This window comes from Carica papaya, chromosome 7 (genome assembly GCF_054855325.1).
Source record: "Carica papaya isolate Zhongbai chromosome 7, ASM5485532v1, whole genome shotgun sequence".
Lineage (NCBI taxonomy): Eukaryota > Viridiplantae > Streptophyta > Magnoliopsida > Brassicales > Caricaceae > Carica > Carica papaya.
This window is the reverse complement of record NC_142315.1, coordinates 26,702,384-26,724,669: the sequence shown is the minus strand read 5'-3', so window position 1 is coordinate 26,724,669 and position 22,286 is coordinate 26,702,384. Positions and strand designations below refer to the sequence as shown.

Here is a 22,286-nt window from a genome sequence, read left to right as displayed (position 1 = left end):
TGAAAATGACATGAGTAGAAATTGCACCTCATATCGAGAATGGGGTATTACACATTACCATTATCAAACCTGACTATCTTCACTAGGTATTAAAACTGTGTTTCGTCCATTTTAAAAAAATTGCTAAGAATGATTTTAGTTTGAGACTTGTGATTTAGTAAGAAAGTCCTAATCCCCCTGCTAAAATCATCAACCAAAGTCAAAATGTATTGAGCACCATTATGAGTCTGTAGTTTATAGGGTCCCCAAATGTCTATGTGGATCAAATAAAAAATATGAGTGGTTTTTATACTGCTAGTGGGAAAAGGCAGCCTATGTTGCTTTGCCATGTGACATACATCACAAGGTTGAATAGATGGACATGACTGATGATTAATGAAATATAAATGTTTCATGGTAGAAACAGAAGCATGACCCAATCTAGAGTGCCAAATTTGAGTAGAAAACTTATCTTTATTATTGGAATGTGAAAAAATATTACAAGAAACAGAATTAGATTGTTGGTTATAAGTATTAAAAATGAGCATAGGGATTTTTCATTGTAGAGAAACAAAAGGACATATCTGATTCTTGACTTTATTTATAATTGCAGCTTTAAAAGATGAGTTATCAAGGATATAAAGTAATCCAAACACTTTACCAACTGTAAGCACATCAGCACTCTTCAGGTCCTATATCAAGCCATTCAGGATAAAAGATAAATATCAAGTTAGAGGTTTTGATAGCCTTACTAGCAGACATAAGGTTATAATGAAAATAGAGAACACATAACACATCCTTCAATGGTATGTCTGGGTGTAAGAAAGTAGTACCAACTTGATTCATAATTTTTATGGTTTCATCAGGCAAATATACATGGGTGCTTAAGCCAATATCATGTAGTCCATGAAACAACTCTTTGTTAAAACACATGTGCGTGCTTGCACTTGTGTCTATGATCCACATAGTAGATTAAAAATTTTTACCTAATGAGAATAGAGCATTTTCTGATGATATACTTGCAAATTCTATCCCATGAGCAACCATGGCTTGTTTTGCCTCTGCTTGTTTTTTGCCTTTCATAAACCTGGCTACCTCTTATTGAATAATATATATAAATTTATTCTAGTAAGTTTCTCCCCAAGTCAAGAGGAGTATCAGCAACACCAACCATATTGGCTGCCACCTTTTTTTGTTAAACTTTTCGCTTCTAATTGTTCGAGTCTTTCCACCAGTTAGGATAACTGTGTATCTTGAAGTATCAGTCCTTTAGGTAACCTGAACCATTACAATGTTCACAAATTCTATCTCCATTTTTCATAACCTTTTTCTTATAATTTCCTTTTCCAACATTCTCATTTTTAAAGTGTGATCTAGCTAGTAATGCACTATTTTCAACAACATCAGTAGCAGAGACAATCACTTGCCTTTGTTTTTCTACATGCAAAATCATTGAATAAGCCTTGTTTACAAAGGGTAATGGATCCAGCATAAGAATTTGACTTCTAATTCTTTCATATGATGAGTTCAGACCTACTAAAAATTGAATAAGTTTGCTAGATGAATCCATTGCATTCATTCTCTTTGTAACATCACAGGTGCAACCTTGGGAAAAACAAACTGGAATCAGGGTCAAGCGATTAAATTCATCCCGATTCTTCTTCATCTTGTTATAATACATAACAATAGAGTTACTACCTTATTTCATCGAGACAATGTCTCTTTAGATTTGATAGAAGAGAGACCCATTATAGATCCCATACATCAGCTCAATTTTATTCCATAGACCTTGAGCAGTAGGACAGTAAATGAAAGAATCCACAAAATCCTTTGAAATAGAACCAAGAATCCAAGATTTAACCATGGAATCCACTCTCTTCCATTGAGCATATTCTTTGCTTGCTTCATCTGGTTTATGAATCTCTCCAGAAATAAAGCCAATCTTCTTCTTAGCTTATAGAAAGATTTTGATAGCAGTACTCTAGGTTAGATAGTTTTCCGTAAGAGGAGCTGTAATAAGAAATACTCCTGGATTATCATACTATTGTATTATTAATGAGTTTCAATTAGTAAGAGTTTGTGAGACCCTTGTAACAATATCATCTTCTCCATCCATATGTCCAGAAAAAAAAAATGAAGAATAGGTAAAGAAAAAAATATCAAATCAAGAGTTTTAGCTCTGATACCATGTACAAATAGAAAATAGTTTAAAGAATATATTGATCAATAGAAAGACAGAGAAAATTCTTACTGATCATCAATGTCTTATGTACAACCAAGAGAATGATTATATGCAAGAAAGAATAACTAACTAGCCCAACAAAATAAATACACATCAACTTCTAAAATGTACCCAGCTCACCCTATAAATAACAACCTTCCTAACTAGTAAGCTATATGTTGACGAAAAATGAAGGAATAATACAAAACAAAAATTCATAACAGAAATTGGTAACCAAATATATAAATAACAGTTAAATTCTTATTTTATTGAATTAAGTATTATAAATTGATCGTGGATAATATATAAAAATTATAATTATATTTAATCATAAAATCTAATCTTGAAAATGTTGTCATAAATATTTAATTATTAACATGTGCCATTAGGAATGGCAATGACTCGTCCCTACCACCTCCCTAATCTCCTTCACAAATTCCTGGATTTATTTCCCACCACCATCCATCCTCTCAGTTGTCTTTATTTTGCTCTTTACAAATATGAACCAAATTTAGTTGTAACTAGTTTTTAATATAAATACAACAAAATTATTCTAAAATCCCACACGTTTAGCACAAAATTGAATACATATAAATATATATATCGTTCCATACACCTATGCAATTTGTCAAATTAAGAGCAATAAAATATTCAAATTCAATATACCAAATTGTTAAAAATTTAACCAATTACTTATTTTTTTTCATAAAAAAGTTATATGTTCGAGTTGAATTGTATTTTTATATGTATTTTTATTTAAAAATTATTTATCTTATATTATAATAATTAGTATACATATTGTTATGTGTTGAATAAGATTTATTGTGTAAATTTAATCAAAGAAAATTCAATCACACTATAAAAAATAATAAATACAAAAATATAATATAATAACACAAAATTTTACTAAAAAATCTTCTAATATGGAGGGAAAAAACCACAATCAAACTATAAATTAAATCTTCTATAAAAAAAAATTAATAAGTAGAAATAATATTAAGTTAATCACATACTTGGATTTAAACAATAAAAAAAATATATATGCAAATTATCTCTCTAGCAACATCCTATAACTCTCCTTGTTTGTGGGTAAAATATTGGAGACATAATTTTTCAAATATTCTTATATAATAAACATATGTTAATTCTTGACAATTCCTAAAGATTTAATCAAAGAATAAAATAATTATAATAGTTTTCTTTGATATGTGGACACCCCAAAATACAAGGTTCTCAATCTTATATAAAACACACATTAAATACCAAAAACAAACTAACTCTAATATATACATATATATATGTTGTCGATTATACATACTTAATAATCTTTTACTTTAACTCATTCTCACTAATCACTTAAAATTTAATGCCTACTTTAGCATAGAATTAGTATTTATCTAAAATTACTATCTTTATTAACATGTCAGCTGAATTTTAAGTGTAAATAATTTTTAATAAAACTTTATGATTATTCATTATTTTATAAAATCAATATTATCTTTCATCAATATGTTTTGTACAATAATAATATTTAGCATGCTTGCTCAAATTCATTGCATTCTAATTATCATAATTAATCATATAGTTTTTTTGCTTGAATCCTAAACTCCTTCAACCAAAGGAGTCACTTGACAGCTTCCATGGCTTCAATGAACTTTGTTTTAATTATAGACAAGTCTCTATAATCTAGACCCTACAAAAGTAAATACACATCCCAAAATAGGCTCTATACTATCAAGATCACCTATTATATCTATATTTGTATATCCTTCTAACATTGACTTTGAACTATCAAAACATAAATATATATTTAAGCTACATCTCAAATACCTAAGAATCTACTTAATTCTTCTCAATATTTTTTCTTAAAATTTAAAAAAAACCTACTTACAACCTAAACTACAGGTTGATTTTCAGGTTTAGTGTGAATTATTGCATACATCAAACTTCTAACTATTGACGAGTAAGGAAAACTAACATCACTTCTTTGTCTTTTTGGCTAGATGAATCTTTTAATTTTCTTGCTAGCTTTTAAGTGATTAGCCAAATTTATGTTAACTAGTTTAGCATTCTTCATATCTTGTTGCCATCTTTCTTCACCTTGTAACACATATATCAACTTATTAATGAACATATAAATTTACTAAACAAAAAGTTTCAAAACTTCAATTCATAAAATCTCCAATATGTAAACATCAATTTTCAGAGCCTAAATATTCTCTTCTTCAAATTATGCAAAAAATATGTTAACGTCTGGTTTTTCAGCTTCTTTCTCTCGCTTGCCTTTTCATTTATTTTCTAGTCAAGCTCCAAGATTGCCTGTTCTCATCCAGGGCTGTCACAAATCTCTTCTCCTTTCTGTCTTGCGTCATCCGTCGGTCATCATCACCATCATTTCCCCTATCGATCACGTCGCCACATCCGTCTGACCTCCTTACCATTATCATCCCTTACCAACTCTCCTCTGCCTCCAGTTTTCTTCTCGTCTGACCTTGGCTCCCCTCCCCTCTTCCAGGAAATGAACCCTTAAACGGCGTCGTGCTAATGCTGGGCGGACCATTTGTTGGGCCGAAATTGAACGGGCTTAAGGGGCATGGTGGTAGTGGGCTTTTATATTAAAGTTTTAAAGGTCTGGGTTTCATTTTGGGCTTGTGGAGGATGGGATTTTTAAAATATATTTATATCTACGCTCTTTGCTTTTTCCTTCTTTTATTCTCCTCTTTAATCTTTATATTTAAATTTTTAATATTTTTCTGTCTTAAAATCTATAAGTCAAGTTCATTTCAAAACGTAATTATCTATTTAGTAATAATTTAAGAAATTCTATTTTTTTAAAAAAAGAGAAATCATAACGAATTTAAGGATTACACATAAATTGGAAACCTTATGAATATAATTGATACATTTTAAATGTCGACCATATTTTAAATTAAGGGGATATTTATCAAGGTAGGTGATTGTTGCAACTAACCGTAGATGCAACATGGAAGTCTATGCAACCCATGTCAGAGTACTCGTACTCCAAGATGAAGCCTCCGTATATATATATATATATGTATACGTACATACCCATCCATTACATATGAGATATAGTACGCCGTTTGATTAAATATCTTTTTTTTTTGTCTTCTTCTGCAGAATAATACACATATACATATATACACGTACGTATATATGGATAGTACTGAAGGATTTGGATGTTGTATATATATATATATATCTAGTTAGTGAATATAATATAATTGCGATAAGACCAGCATGCATGCATGCATCTGCATTGAAAGTGTTCTTATACTCAAGAATTATATACAGCAGGCTCCACACCAACAACTCCATCCAGCAAAAGATGGACCAATTGCAAAAAAATTATGTGTTTAAATTAGATTATTTATTTTACATATTTTCATTATGATATTATATTGATTAATTAATTAAATTTATAAATTCGTATTAAAATATTTTAAATAAATTAAAATTTAGGTTATCAATAAAATTAATATATATATATATATATATATATTTGGATAGTAAATTGACCCTTATTTCTCTTTCTCATTAATTGGCCCAATTGCATTCTTTAATTGGACAAGGGTTTTACACGTACTAATGTGGGATATATATGTATATATATATACACATATAATATGTATAAGCTGGGGGGGACATGCATAAATTAAGAAAGGGGTATTGGTTCCATAAAGAAATTAGGGTTGAGAAAAATGAAAATGATGGAATACTCACAGGTAACAAAAGCTGAAGCTATTCTAAGGCTTTGTGCTGCCTTAGCCTTGGTTTTAGCGGCTTGTTTGGTTGGTTTTGATAAACAAACGAAGCTCGTCTTCTACATCAAAAAGAAAGCTTCTTTCAGAGACTTGCATGCTCTTGAGTAAGTTCTTTACAACTCTTATTTCTCTTTTTTTAATTTCAGACCCATCTCTCTCTCTTTTTTTATTTATTTATTTATTTATAATTTTTTCGACAAAAGTTCACGATGGTAGGATTTTCATTTCTCCATTTAATTAATTAATTAATTTGTGAAACAAGTTCCATAAACTATAGCTGATAAGTCTTTTCTTGTGTTTGATAGAGTTACAGTGTATATTGACTCTATGGCTGCTGCCTACAATATGCTTCAACTGAGTTCTATCTGGATAAGAGGAAACTCAAAACGATCGTCTAGATGTCTTGCTTGGTTTTGCTACTTGTTGGATCAGGTATGTACATACACACACACACACACACATATATACACACACACTCTCATATACATACACACACGCATATATTGAATTATCACTTAATGTTGTTGCTCCAATTTCAAAGCTAACAATCTATAATTTTGTAGAAACTGATCCAATAATTATGAATCGATTTAAGTCAACATTTTTTATATTTTATACATTATCATAATAATTTTTTAATGAAAAGAAAATATTATATAAATATGGTCTTAAACGATGTGTGTGTATATATATATATGCATATCAAAATCGAAAAAAGTACGATCCATTAAAATATATATACACATATATAAAGTATCATTACTCAAACACTTAATTAACTTCAACTACCAACTAACCGTCGACTGGGTACATGAACTTCCCATGAAGTGCAAGGGCTTTTTCTTGACGTGTGACGGAAACGTGTACACTTATCAGCTAATAAATCTAATGCGGAACCCGGACCATACTTAATATTATTTAATGTTATTTTCATAAGTATATATCATAAATTATATTTTATTTTTAAATTTATTTAAAAGATTTAAATACATATGCATTATTTTCATATATAATATTTTATATTCTTTTTTGGGAGCCTCTTAAAATTTATTTGAATTGAGAAAAAATTATTTCGTTTTCATGAGTGAGAATGTCAATATTATAAAATTTAATTAATATATTTTTAACCAAAATTTAATAATATAAAATATATTTATTAAATTTATCAATTCTGTAATATATAATAATTTTTATAATTACTTTTTGATATCTACAAAATATTTATTTATTAGTAGTTCGTGTTAATATTATTTCTTAATCTCTTTTCTTTTTCATTTTTTAAAAATTATATAAGGATTAACTGTGTAATGGTTATTTTCCGATTAAGTACAAAAGTTATTTAGTGAAGTAATAATCGTTAATTAAGCATATGTCTTAGTCAATTAAAATATTTATTTATCTTGAGTACTTGAAATGTAATCCATATTAATCCATAATCATTTTTAAGATAATGACAACTTCTAACTTTATTAAATTTTTGTACGTAAATATATAAATTAACGTTAAGTACACGACACGATTTTCTTGTGTTAAATAACTTTCATGCATAGTGATTGGTGGGTTCAAGACGGAATCCCATGTTGATTTGACCTCAGTTGGGTCACACCATTAATGCATTTTTATTCATTGATCAAAATATTTAAATTGATTTGTTACTTACTTTAAAATATTTAAATTGTTATATATATATATATATATATATACTGTGATTTTGGTTCATATATTTTTTTTTTCTATTTAGTCTTTAATTATTAATATAAGTAAAATATTATGTGCACTTATATTAAATACAGACTGTATTCTAATTAGATTATTATATATGTTAGATGTTACGTATTAGAAACTAAGACATCTAACATGTTATGTATTTAATTATAAATTGAATTAAAAAATAGAAAAAAATTATTAAATATAAGTGAATTTATATGAATCCCTAACTAATTCCCAAAAGAACTTCCAACTTTGATGCACGATTTTTTCTTTAAAATTTATTCCTCAAATTGTTACCGTTAGAATAAATCTATTGCATTGAAGAATGTGTTCTCTTTCTTCTCCTCCACACAAAGCTTGTTTCTATTTGTAATAAAAGATGTAGTTATGGGGATAATGATGGAGGCTTTGATGCATTATTGTAAGGCTACAAGCCCTAAAGCACCTTGAAGTTTTCACCATCCTTCAAGTTTGAAATCTAAGTAGCTCTTTTCACTCAAAAGAGAGAAAGAGAAAACAAAAAATTCCATAAGGAGCAAATTGTTAAGCATTAGATGAGGTAGCATGAGATGATTTTATTACCAAAATAATACAAATCTAACAAACAAACAAAAAAAATCAGCTCTAGTTATCATATGAAAATACACCTATATCCCCATTATACTAATATAACCATTTTTTTTTTACCTTAAGTACCAGAGTCACTAACTCACTCACCTTACTTGCTTCATATGCTAAGACTGCTACTACGAGTTCATGAGTGTAAGAACACCAAACTCTGAGTGACGGAAGAGAAAAAAAATACCTTCTTAATTGCAACAACTTCATTATAAGAGTAACCATCTGGGGAAGAAATTTTGAAAAAAGATGTGGGTCAAAGTTGGAAGTTTTTTGGGAATTTAGTTAGAGATTCAAACTGATTTATTTAACTGATTTTTTTTTTTATTTCCTTTTACTCAATCTACATTTAAAAATGTAACAAATAAATATTATATCATCTTATATCTAGGATCTAATGTGAATGATTATCTAACCAAAATATGAAATGTACTTAATCTAAGTCCATATAGTACTTTAACTAATGGTGTTACTGTATATTAATATTCACGTATTAAATTAGAAAAATTATGAAAATACAGAGATCAAAATTGTAAAAAAAAAAAAAGTATAATGACTCATTTAAATATTTTAAAATAGTCAGCGGATCAAATTAGTATTTTTGACCTTTTTTATATGTTTTCATATGATAATGATAAACATTCTAAAATTTAACGTTATATACATGTTTATACTCAACCGTGGATTATGCTGTGAGCTTAAAAATTCTATCAAAATAGTTATTAATTAAAAATATTTTTATTCATAATTTATCTAGTTTTTAGTAAAAATAGTGTCACTTTAAAAAAGAAGTTTATTTACTAAAAATAAATTTTAAAATTTTAAGGGTAATTTTTTAATAAAAAGTAGTTATTTTTTAAAAGTCACATATTATAGTTTTTTGCCTTAAATCTATTATAAACAAATTTTGGTTTCGGTTGCTGTTAGAAATACTTTGCATTTTACTCATTTGATTATAAAAGTGTTTTTAAAATACAAAAATTAAACTAAACGCATCTATACTCTAAAAAAAAAGTTAGAGATGTTGAACATCTAACTAGAAAATATTTATATATATGTTGAAGATCTCGCATTATGATTTAGTTTAAAAATCTATCTAACCCAAATCACTTTCATTTTTTGAAAATTATGTCTGTGTATATGTGTGTGTATATATATATATATATATATATATATATATGAATATTTGAGTGTGTGATGAAAACAGATAGTAGTTTATGGTGTGTTTGGGGGTACATCAGCGGCTGTAGAACACTCAGTTTTAGCAGTAACAGGAGCAAAACAAGTTCAATGGATGAAGTGGTGCGATAAGTACACCAGATTCTGCTTCCAAATTGGAGGAGCCATGACATGTGCTTACCTTGCTTCTCTTCTCTTGCTCGCCATCTCTTCTATTTCTGCTTTCAATCTTTTCCGCTTCTATTCCCCCAACCATTTTCTTCTCTTGAAACCACTTTCCTAATTTTCTTATTTTATGAATTATTTATTTAGAAACTTTAAATGGTGTATATATCAAATGTATATATATGTGTGTGTGTGACAATCAGAAACTTGAAAGGAAATAAAATCATAAATTGAATGCACAAGTGAAACAATAAAGTTTAGGGTTTATATTCCTTACACAATAATTTAAAATGTCCAATAAGGCTAATGAAAATGTCTCTTCTAAAAGAACAAAGAAAATTAAAGAAATAAACGAAACATTAACAATTAAACATCTTAGAACGACCTTCACTAGCTTTTGAAGGAGTTTAGGTGGTAAACTATTTACAACTCTCTTGTTGATCGGGATCTGGGTCTTGATCCTTTTGATATGAAATAGTTAATGAATGAGTGAGCTACACTAGTCCAGTAAGAATATCACACTATTTACCGATACAGAAAATGAAGGTTGGTAAAAATCATAAAAACAACCAATTTAGTTCTTAATTTAAGTAAATTCATTTATCACAAGTAAAATCATTTATTACATACTTATCGTTGTGATATTTTCAAAATCGACCTATAGAGACAATGACTTAACAATATCATAATCTCATATCCAAGTAAGTAAGAATAACAACTTTTCATTTTATTTTCTTACTAGTATCCATGGGGATCCATAGAGATGTTTCACTACGCATGAACCAATATCCAACCTTATCAACTAACTGGCCGTCCCCATACTCCGTCTCGTATGAGCACCAAAAATATCATCATTCAATACCCCGTCCGGTATGTGGGTGAAACGAACTGTCCCCATACCATGTCCGGTATGAGCCCAAAAATATCATTCCTCAATACCTCCTCCAATATGAGAGTGAAACGGGTCACCCCCATATCCCGTCCGGTATGAACACCAAAAATACCAAGTCTCGATATCTCATCCGGTATGAGGCGACGTTCACGGTAGGGTTCTCTATGTACCCATTCCGTCCACCATCTCCCATGATATTTAATAAGTCTACCATTCATTCACTCACTCAACCAATCAATTTTCTATTTACCTTTAATTTTTAGTTTCACAATTTAACCGTATATCAATGCAAGACAAATAATACATGCATCAAGAAAACACAACTGAATTATTTTACTAATTCTAGTATATTATCATGCATTTAAAGCTGTAAAATTAAAAAAATCGGTTAAACAGAATAACAATAATAAATAACCAGTTCTTCCTCCATTAGTAACCTGTAATTAATTCTCGAAATTTTTTAAATTACACAAAATATCATATTATTGATAAAACTTCAATTCCATAACAGAGAATAAGGTGAGAGATTCTTACCCGAATCGGTGTCTGAAACACTAAACTTTCTACTGCGCCTACTGGCTATCTCCAGGTTTCCTGAATTTTCCTGCGAAGGTAAAAACACGTTTCACATATCTAAAAATACCCCCAAAAATCTAAAATCAGTGTTAAAAATCTTTTTTAGCTAATTTTAGAATTCCAGCACGGTGGCACTGCCGTGCTCCAGTGACAGCACAGTTGCCTGCGGCGACAGTTTGCCTCGAACTGGCTGTTTTCGAAAGGTTTTGATTGGTTTTGGTCGGTTTGATACCCATCACTGCAAAAAAATACGTTAAGGGGTCTCGGTTGGCAAAAAAAAGTCAAAAAATAAAAACTTACCAGCGGCGAAATTCTTTAGTGCAGTGGCTCCGCTGGCTCACCTTTACGACTAGGCGTTTTTCTTCGATCAACATGTAGAAAACAGAATTATGAGCACAATAGTAGAAAAATTGCATGAAACAGGAAACGAGAAAGGGCTCATTGGATGCGATTTTTGGTTTTTCCCGCAGCTACACCATCGGACTTTACCTGCAGTTTTCAGCTCATCCACCATTTTTTTCTCCAATTTGGCCATGGAGGTGTTCAAAATCAAATTCCAAGCGAATAAGAGAATTTTTACCTCTTTTGGCTGTTGGAGGTGGCTCTTGCGCGTCAGTGGTCGGCTCCTTTCTCCGGCAACTGGTTCTTCTTCTCTGGCGAGGGGCTGGCGATTAGGGTTTGGGTTCAATGTGAAGTGAAATATTTGTACCCATCTCTCTTATCTCCCTTAAATCTGGGCCGTTCATCACGTTTGATCTCCACAGTCCAATCATATTTAAAGAGAAAATAAATATGGACCGTCCATCGCGAGTTGATCTCGACTGTACAATTATATTTAAAGATGGAATGAATTTGTACCGTTATCGCATTTGATCTCGACAATCCGATCGTGTTTAAAGAGAAAATAAATTTGTACCGTCCATTACGATTTGATCTCGACCATAAGATCGCATTTAAAAAGAAAATGAATCTGAACTGTTCATCACATTTAATCACGACTGTCCAATCGCGCCAGAGGAGAAAATGGAACTGGACCGTCCACGTGCGCAGGAACGCATCCGGACCGTCCGATCACGGGCACAGAGATTGGCAATGTGGCCTCCTGCATGGCACCGAGTCAGCGTGCCTTGCCATGCGGCGGGTTCTAGTTCATCGAGGCTGTTAACTGAGCGGTCCTATGTGGCGTGTTTTTTTTAATTATGTTTTGACCCCCTGTTTCTAATTTTTCTTTCAAAAATATCCCCCAAATCCAAATTTTCACTTTTTTTTTTCAAAATTTTTTCATTTCATCCTCCATTTATTTTTTTTCTAATTTTACATTATATAAAAATTTATAAATTTATAAATTATAATTTTATACATTTTTTTAAACTTTAAAATTAATCCCGGGTCAAATCCGGACCTGGATATTACAACTCTCCCTCCTTAAAAGAAATTTAGTCCCTCAAATTTGTCTTCCTCTCATTCAATCAAACACTTGGGGATATTGGGCTCTTAAGTCTGATTCTAGTTCTCATGTGGCATCTCTCTGTGTGTGATTCTGCCATAGGACCTTAACGAATGAAATTTTTCAGTTGCGGAGTACTTTACTCTTTCAGTCCACAATACCCACCTGTACCTCTTCATAAGATAGATTCTCCTAGAGTGAAAATGGCTCGTGGGCCAAGATGTGAGAGGGGTCCGAGTTGTACTTGCGTAACATGCACACATAAAACACATCATAGACCTTGAATAGTTCTGAAGATAATGTCAGTCTATAGGCGGCAATGCTAATTGTGTCTAAGATTTTAAATAACTCAATAAACTAGGGGATTTAGTTTCTCCCTCTTGCCAAATCTACTGATTCCGTTGAAATGAATGATCTTAAGGAATACTCGATCACCTTAACTAGGGGATTTAGTTTCTCCCTCTTGCCAAACCTACTGATTCCCTTGAAATGAATGATCTTAAGGAATACTCGATCACCTTTCTCAAATTTTAAATCTCTCCTCCAAGTGTCCGCATAACTCTTCTGTTTATTCTGGGTCGTCTGGATGTTCTTCCTGATCTTAACTATTTTGGTTGGAGTCTCCTCCACAAGATTTGGACCGAACAATTTTCTATCACCCACCTCTTCCCAAGAGATCGGTGACCTGCATGGGCGACCATATAACGTCTCGTACGGAGCCATGTCGATACTTAGTTGGTAGCTGTTATTATAGACGAATTCTATTAAGGGTAAATGATCATCCCAATGGCCCCTGAAGTCAAGAACACAAGCTCAGAGCATATCCTCCAGTGTGCAAATCGTCTTTTCTGATTGTCCATCGGTTTGAGGGCGGAGTGCGGTACTAAGGAAAAGTTTCGTTTGCATGGCTTGCTGAAAATTAGATTATAACCGAGAAGTGAACCTAAGGTCAATGTCGGACACTACTGTCACTGAGACTCCATGTAACTTGATTATCTTCTAAATATACATTCTTGTTAACTTGTCCAAAAGGTCGGTCATCTTAATGGTCAAGAAGTGAGAAGACTTGGTGAGCCAGTCAACAATTACCTAAATGGCATCATGTTTCAAGTGTCCCCTAGGAAATTCTGTCACGAAATCTATTGTGATGTGTTCCCACTTTTACTCCGAAATTAGTAATGGCTGCAGTACCCCGCATGGGCGTTGATACTCTGTCTTGACTTGCTGACATATCAAACATTTGGAAACAAATTCAGTCACCTCTCTTTTTCATCTCATTCTACCAAAATCGGAGTTGCATGCTTTGATACATTTTAGAGCTTCCGGAATGCATGACAAATTTTAAGGTATGAGCCTCTGTCATGATGTTTTTTTTTTAGCTCACTGCGACATGGAACACACACCCTCTTCTGAAATCTAAGCAATCCATCGGCTGAAAAATGAAAATTTTGAATTTTCTCCTTGTTCTGCATCTTTGTTGAAGGCTGCTAGGGTGGAATCGGCATATTGGGCTTCTTTTATTCTCTGGATCAACTCAGGTTGAACAGTCAGATGGACCAAACATGTAACTCTCTTCAGATCCTAAAGTCGTACCTATTGTGCGGCCCCTATTACCATATATTTTGAAACCATTATATGAGTTAATATACCAGTACTTTTTCTGCTGAGTGCATCAGCTACCACGTTGCCCTTACTCGGGTGATACAAGATATTACAATCGTAGTCCTTAAGCAGTTCTATCAATCTTCTGTAACGCATGTTGAGATCTTTTTGAGTGAATATATATTTCAAGTTCTTATGGTCGGTATAGATTTGAAAATTCTCCCCATACAAAAGTCTTTAAGGCGTGGATAATCGCAACAAGTTCTAAGTCATGGATTGGGTAATTTTTCTCATGACTCTTTAACCGCCTGAACCCATAGACTATGACCTTCCCATGCTGCATCAGAACATAACTCAACCTCAGGTAGGAGGTATCACTATAAATTGTATATCCACATGTCCCACTCAGCAAGACCAAATACAGGTGCAGTAGTCAACTACTTTTTTAGTTCTGAAAAATTTCTTTCACAGTCATCATTTCACTCGAACTTGACGTTCTTCTTTGTAAGTCGAGTCATATGAGCAGCTAGACTAGAAAATCTTTTCACAAACTTGCGGTAATAACTTATCATCCCCAAAAAGCTATGAATCTCCTTGATCGAGGTAAATTTTTCCCAACCGAGCACTACCTTAATTTTTTCGGAGTTCACTGACACTTTATCCCTTAATATGATGTGCCCTAGGAAGGTGGTTTGCTCGAGTCAGAATCCACACTTACTCACCTTTGCATACAACTTCTTTTCTTTGAGAACCCGCAAAACCTGAGTCAGATGGTGAACGTGTTCCTCTATATTTTTTTAATATACCAAGATATCATCGATAAATATAATGACAAACTGATCCAGAAATTATCTAAAAACTCTGTTCATCAAATCCATGAAGATGGTTGATGCATTGGTTAGTCTAAATGGCATGAACAGGAACTCATAGTGTCCGTACCTGGTTCGAAAAGCTATTTTGGGAATGTCTTCTGTTTTGATCTTTACCTGATAGTAATGTTAACGCAGGTCTATTTTGGAGAAGATCTGGGAGCCCTACAACTAATCAAAAAAGTCATTGATCTTAGAAGGGGTACTTGTTCTTGATCGTGATCCTGTTCAGTTCTCTGTAGTCAATACATAACCTTAACACCCCATCTCCCTTTTTTGCAAATGGGACTCCAGCACTCTAAGGAGAAATACTGTATCGGATGAACCCACTGTCCTACAATTTTTTGGTCTATTTGCTTAACTCTTCCATTTCTACATGACTCCTATGGTAAAGAAAAACTAAGATAGGCTGCGTGCCAGACTTAAGATCTATGGTGAATTCAACTTTCTCGTCCAGTGGTAGTACGGGAAGTTTGTCAAGAAATACATCCAAAAAATTTCGAACTATCGGGATCTCTTGAATATAAATTTCTTTATTAAATTTGTATAATGTAGAGAAAATAATCAAGTTAAAGTGCTAAGCAATAAGGAATTTACTAGGAGAGAATAATATTCAAAGATTTTTATTAATTTGTAAATGACTCATTGTTAAGAGGCTTAATTACAAGTTTCTTGTGGGAATAATCTACAGTGGCGTGATACGTCACTAACCAGTTCATTCATAGGGTTATATTAAACTCCCCTATGTCAACCTCTATCAGGTCCATCATGGATGAAACTGATTTCTGTGGAAGAGTGACCGGATGTTACTGGGGAAAGGACCGAGTGACCCTATGGTGGCAACTGGTTATATGGTGGGACTAGATGATACGGTGGAGGGACAAGATTGTATCGAGATGACACTATATCCTCCCATTGTAGGGATGGCTCGTATTGTGGCAGTGGTGAAGGGTCAAACAACTCCTTCCTCCCTTTCTTAGCCTGCTGGGTAGAGATGAGTCTTTCTAACATCTCGAAGAGCCGATTGACATCTTCTCGAAGCGATTTATTTTGGGCTGCCCTGTTCAGTAGGGGCCCTCCTCTCCTCATGTCCTTATACCTATTTTTTTCCCATAAAGAAGGGTTGGCAATGGTTCGTATTGGGTATTTTTAAGTCTTTGTATAAGGAATGGTTCTGAGGTATATGATTATGATACTAACTGTGACAGCCCGGAACTTGAAAGGAAATAAAATCATAAATTGAATGCAAAAGCGAAACAATAGAATTTAGGATTTACATTCTTTACACAATAATTTAGAATGCCCAATAAGGCTATGAGAATGTCCCTTATAAAAGAATAAACGAAAATTAGAGAAATAAATGAAAAGTAAACAATTAAACATCTTAAGACGACCTTCACTAGCTTTTGAAGGAGTCCGGATGGTGAACTATTCACAACCCTCTTGTTAATTGGAATTTGGGTCTTGGTCCTCTTTTTTTGAAATAGTTAATGAAGGGGTGAACTATACTAGGTCAATAAGAATGTCACATTACTCACTGATACAGAAAATGAAGGTTGGTAAAAATAATAAAAACAACTAATGAAACTCTTAATTTAAGTAAATTCATTTATCATAAGTAAAACCATTTATTGCATACTTACCGTTGTGAGATTTTTAAAACCGACTTATAGAGACAATAGCTCAACAACAACGTAATCTCATATTCAAGTAAATAAGAATAACAACTTTTCTTTTTTATTTGCCTACAAGTATCCATGGGGGTCCATAGAGATGTCCCACTACACGTGAACCAACATCCAACCTTGTCAACTAACCGGCCGTCTCCATATCCCATCCGGTATGAGCACTAAAAATACTATCTCTCAATACTCCGTTCGGTATCAAGATGAAACGGGTTGTCTCCATACTCCGTCTGGTATTAGTGCCAAAAATACCAATTCTTGATAACATGTCCGGTATGAGGGTGAAACGGGCCGTCATCATACCCCGTCTAGTATGAGCGCCAAAATACAAATTCTCAATACCCCGTCCGGTATAAGGCGACGTTCACGGTAGGGTTCCCTATGTATCCGGTCTGTCCACCATCTCTCAAAATATCTAGTAAGGCTACCAATCATTTATTCACTTAACCAATCAATTTTCTATTTACCTTTAATTTTCAGTTTCACAATTTAACCGTAAATCAACGCAAGACAAACAATACATGCATCAAGAAAATACAACTAAATCATTTTACCAATTCCAGTATATTATCATGTATTTAAAACTGTAAAATCAAACAATCGGTTAAACATGATAACAATAATAAATAACCGGTTCTGACTCCATTAGTAACCTACAATTAATTCTCGAAACTTTTTAAATTACCCAAAATATCGTATTCTTGATAATTAAACTTTAATTCTATAACAAAAAATAAGGTAAGAGATTCTTACCCGAATTGGTGTCTGAAATACTGAACTTTATACTGCGTCTACTGGTGGTCCCCGAGTTTCTTGAATTTTCTATAAATGTAAATATGTGATTCACATACCTAAAAATACCCCAAAAAAACTCAAAATCTTTGTTAAAATTTTTTTCTAACTAATTTCAGAATTCCAGCACGGCAATACCGCCGCTCGCGGTGGCGATTTATCTCGAACTGGTCGTTTTTGGCCAATTTTGGCCGGTTTCAGTTAGTCTTATACCCATCCCTGTAGGAAAACACGTTAAGGGATCTCAGTTGGTTGAAAAAAGTTAAAAAATAAAAACTTAATGACGGTGAAATTTTCTGGTGTGGTGGCTCTGTCGGCTCACCTTCGCGGCTGGATGTTTTTTTTTTCGATCAACCTGTAGAAAACAGAATGATGAATATAATGATAGAAAAATTGCATGAAACGAGAAATGGAAAGGGGCTCATCGGATGCATTTTTAATTTTTTCTACGGCGGTGCTGCCGAGTTTTACTTGTGGTTTTGGGCTCATCCGTCGTTCTTTTTGTTCCAATTTGGCAATGGGGGATGTTCAAAATTAAATTCCGAGCAAATATGAGAATTTTTACCTTTTTTGGCGATCAGAGGTGGCTCCGACATGGCAGCAAGAGGCGGTTGGCTCCCTTCTCTGGTGACTGATTCTTCTTCTTCGGGAGGGAGGGGGTTGGCGACTAGCGTTTGGGTTCAGTGTGAAGTAAAATATTTATACCTGTCTCCCTTAAATCTGAACCATTTATCGCGTTTGATCTCGACCGTCCGATCGCGTTTAAAGAGAAAATGAATATTGACAATTCATCGCAATTTAATCTCGACCGTACGATCGCATTTAAAGAGGGAACGAATTTAGACCGTTCATCGTGTTTAAGTACGACCGTCCTATCGCACTTGAGGAGGGAATAGATCCGGACCATCCACGCACGCAGGAATACATCCGGGTCGTCCGATCGCAACCACACGGATTGCCAGCGTACCCTCCCGCGTGGCACCGAGTCAGCGTGCCTTGTCACGCAGCACGCTCCGGTTCGTCGGGGCTGCTGACTGGACTGTTTTACGTGACATATTTTTTTTAATTGCGTTTTGACTCACAGTTTTTTATTTTTCTTTCATAAATATCATTCGAACCCAAATTTTTACTTATTTTTTTTAAAATTGTTTTCAATTTCAATCATCTACCTATTTTTTTCATAACTTTACATTAAATAAAAATTTATAAATTTAAAAATTATATTTTCATATATTTTTTTAAACTTTAGGATTAATTCCATGTCCGAATATTACAGTGTGTATGACAAAGTTCTAAAAAAAAAAATAACTACATGGGCTAGAGGACATGTATGGGCTTGAAAGAAGGTAATTGATTGAGTCCTCTTTAATTTTGGGCCGTCTTTCTATGTCAATACTGATTGGTAATAATTTTGCCTACTTGGGTTATTCTGTTCCCCTTCATATTATATATATGTATACATATGTAAGACAAACAAGTTTAAACTCAATTAGAACTTACTCTTTTCTTTTAGAAATACCCAAGTTTGATTTTAAAAAATTGAATTTGAAAAAACACTCTCCCGTTTTTCTTTCTTTAACATATATTATATATATCTTCAAAATACAATTTATTACTATATTCCATATTGTTATATTATATAATTAGGGTTTAAGATAGAATATGTATTTTAATTTTCAGAATTATTAAATAATAAAAATAGGGTAATCATTTGGGTAAAGTAAGTCCTCTTTTTTACTTTCATTTGCTCTACTAAATTTCATACAACATAGTAATTTTAATTTTAAGTAATTAGTCAATTAATTGCTAAATGAAATTCTCACCTATCAATTTAAAGTACACAAGGATGGTCCAATATGCTTTTAAAAAAGAGTAAGTGAACCACTTAAAACTTTAGCAACTTGGTACCTCCTAATTTTCTCTCATTGAAATTTCACACACTTTAGACTAGGACGTGTTAAGATGAATAATTAATGTTAACTTATAATTATTTAAATATGTAATATATATATATATATATATATATATATAAATTACCAAAATTGACAATAGAAACAATTATCACCATAATCGGGCTCTAAATGTGTTAAAGCACTAACTTAGTTGTAATGCATACGCAATTATTATATCTATATATCTATATATATATGTGTGTGTATATGTATTATAATGTTTATTAGTTTAGTGATCTTGGAATATTCCTCTAATGAGTTTGGATTAAAACCAATCGGTAAGTTTATGGTGGTGCAGAAGCAAAAACATTATCTAATGGGTTAGTTCTTATGACTTGGCCAAAATAGAAATTAATTATTGCATTATTGGGATTATTATATTTTGCTTTTGTATTCTTATCTTATTAATTTTCATGGTAAAATTTATTTCTTCTTTCATTCTTCGAAAGAGGAAATTTTTTTTTTAATTTTTTGTTAAAAAAGCTAATAGTAAAATGAGAATTCTACTATATTTTCAAGGTATATTAATATATCCATAGTGAAAATTGTATTTTATTATTTATGTTGCAATTACAATACAAACTCTACATTAATATATTCATGCGATGCATAAAATTGTTTAAAATATTATATTTTTAAAAAATATACATATAATAAATTATATTTAAAGTAGTAAGAATTACTAGGTTTTAGACTGGTCATGTGAATGAGATCAATTTAAAATTAAAAATACGGATTAATAATTACTAAATTTAAAATTGAAAAGTACAAAGATTAATATTTTTAGTAACTATTATCATATACTATAAAATAAATTCTTTTTTAAAAATAGCAATAATTATGACATAATATTTAATAAAACATAACATGAAAAACAATATATCATAATTTGTTATTTAATAACTTAATTTAATTGGATTATTTTTAATAATTACTTATTATATATAAGATAAGATAGAGCAATCAAGTAAACTTTATTATAATTTTAAATCTAAGATAAAATAAGAGTAACTAACTAATTATTTATTTATATTTTGTATTTCCATAAATTATATATAGTACTTGAAATTTCTTAACTAATTTTTATTTTTTAAATTTAACAGGAGATGCAAATGTTATATATACATTTTATTACTCTTAAAATACGAAGGCTTTTGTTATTTTCATTTTATACAATATATACCTTAGACAATCATGTAATAACTAATTCCATTTAAACTAACATAATGACTATAATCATATTAATTAGAATAGCTCAAGAAATATAAATAGATTTAAAAATTAATTAGACCAATAAATATATGATAATATTATTAACATAATATACCCAATTTTATACTAGTTACTTTTGACTACAAAGAAATTCAGCTATAATAACAAAAAGAAAAATACTACTATATGATGAATTTTCGTTAATATAACTCTAAGGGAGTTAGACCAAAGCTTCTTTCGTTTCCTCGTGAGTTTCTTTCAAACAGTTCTGAGTGATTATTGGCTTAGATGGTGGATGGACCGGGTTCATAGGGAACCCTACTGTGAACGTTGTCTCATACCGGACGAGATATGGAGACTTGGTCATTTGGTGTTCATACCGGACAAGGTATGGAGACGGCCCGTTTCACTCTCATACCGGACGGGGTATGGGAACGATTCTGCAATTAAGATTGTTAAGAAAAATGGTTCACGTGTAGTGAGGACACCCCTATAGATCCCCATGAATACTAGTAGGCTGGTGAAACGAGAAACGGTGATGATTAGTTATTGTTAATGAATACGAATTTATGATATATTTTATATTACTGATTACGTATGAAATTGTGATCTGTATGATATTATTGATTCTATAATTTGTTTCCATAAATTCTCCAATGGTAAGGAAAAAAAGATAAATGATTTTATTTTAAATAAATGTATTGGTTTAAATCTACTGCTTCATTGGTTGTTTTGATTTTCTACAAGTTTTTACTTCTGTGACGGTGATATAATGTGATGTTCTTACTGGGGTAGTGTAGTTCACCCCTTATTTAACAATTTCAGATCAGGAGTACCCGGTTCCCGAGCCCGATCCGCAAGAAAGTTATGAGTAGATACTAGATACTTTGTAGTCTCCTTTATTTTCTTACATTTCTCGTATTTTTTTCAGAGAATTTGTTCCGTAATGTTTGTTAGTACTTTTGAATTATCGTGTAAAGGATGTTAATCTTAACCTTTATTTCGTTTCCGCACTCAAATTATTATATGCATTTCCTTTTAAATTTTCCGGCTCCGTTACATTCCTCCTCTTAATGATATCTTCTAAAAAGAAAAATATCATTTCTAAATCCCATAGAAGTACTAAAGAAAATAATTAGTTTAATAATTAATAATGTTAATTGGAATTAGAAGGATAATTTAATCCGAGAATAAATTTTATAACCACTTGAACTGATGTAATTATCATAATTAATTAACTCTGAAGTTTCACAGAAGATTATTTCAATGAAATTGACATTTGCTTGGGATCATCTATCCTACAACTTTAATAATATAGCACCTGGAAGTCTTAATTGTCTCCTCATTTGCGGTAAAGATATTAATGAATGAACAGGCGTCATGGGTAATACTATTTCAGATACTAACATATGCAAATAGTTTATGAACTAAAATATCTTAGTACAAATAAATTTTATCACGGCCATTAATTACTATAATATAAATAATATCAATTAAATTAAGTATTAATTAGAAGTAGCATACAATATTTATTTGGTGAAGAAGACAAACACACTGTCTTTTCATAATAAAAGAGAGGTTAATAACTCAATAAATCTATATATA

General features: G+C 31.7%; 2 protein-coding genes across 3 annotated transcripts; one reads left to right on the top strand and one right to left on the bottom strand.

The window, feature by feature from the left end:
- Positions 1 to 1,240: 1,240 nt before the first annotated feature.
- LOC148253105 (uncharacterized) lies at positions 1,241 to 4,641 on the bottom strand. Its single transcript, XM_088208538.1, has 4 exons — positions 4,520 to 4,641; positions 3,933 to 3,988; positions 1,768 to 1,932; positions 1,241 to 1,677 (listed from the first exon to the last, which is right to left on the bottom strand). Exons 1-4 carry the CDS (start codon positions 4,639 to 4,641, stop codon positions 1,241 to 1,243), a joined length of 780 nt encoding a protein of 259 aa, XP_088064664.1.
- A 1,196-nt stretch (positions 4,642 to 5,837) lies between these two features.
- LOC148253104 (CASP-like protein 2C1) lies at positions 5,838 to 21,706 on the top strand. Of its 2 annotated transcripts, none has more exons than XM_088208005.1 (3): positions 5,838 to 6,086; positions 6,288 to 6,414; positions 21,507 to 21,706. In XM_088208005.1, the coding sequence occupies exons 1-3, from the start codon at positions 5,920 to 5,922 to the stop codon at positions 21,561 to 21,563; spliced, it is 351 nt and encodes a 116-aa protein (XP_088064131.1). In that variant the 5' UTR covers positions 5,838 to 5,919; the 3' UTR covers positions 21,564 to 21,706. The 2 variants fall into 2 exon arrangements, with proteins under 2 accessions (XP_088064131.1, XP_088064130.1); XM_088208004.1 differs by lacking the exon at positions 21,507 to 21,706 and adding an exon at positions 9,518 to 9,921.
- The last annotated feature ends 580 nt before the right edge of the window (positions 21,707 to 22,286 follow it).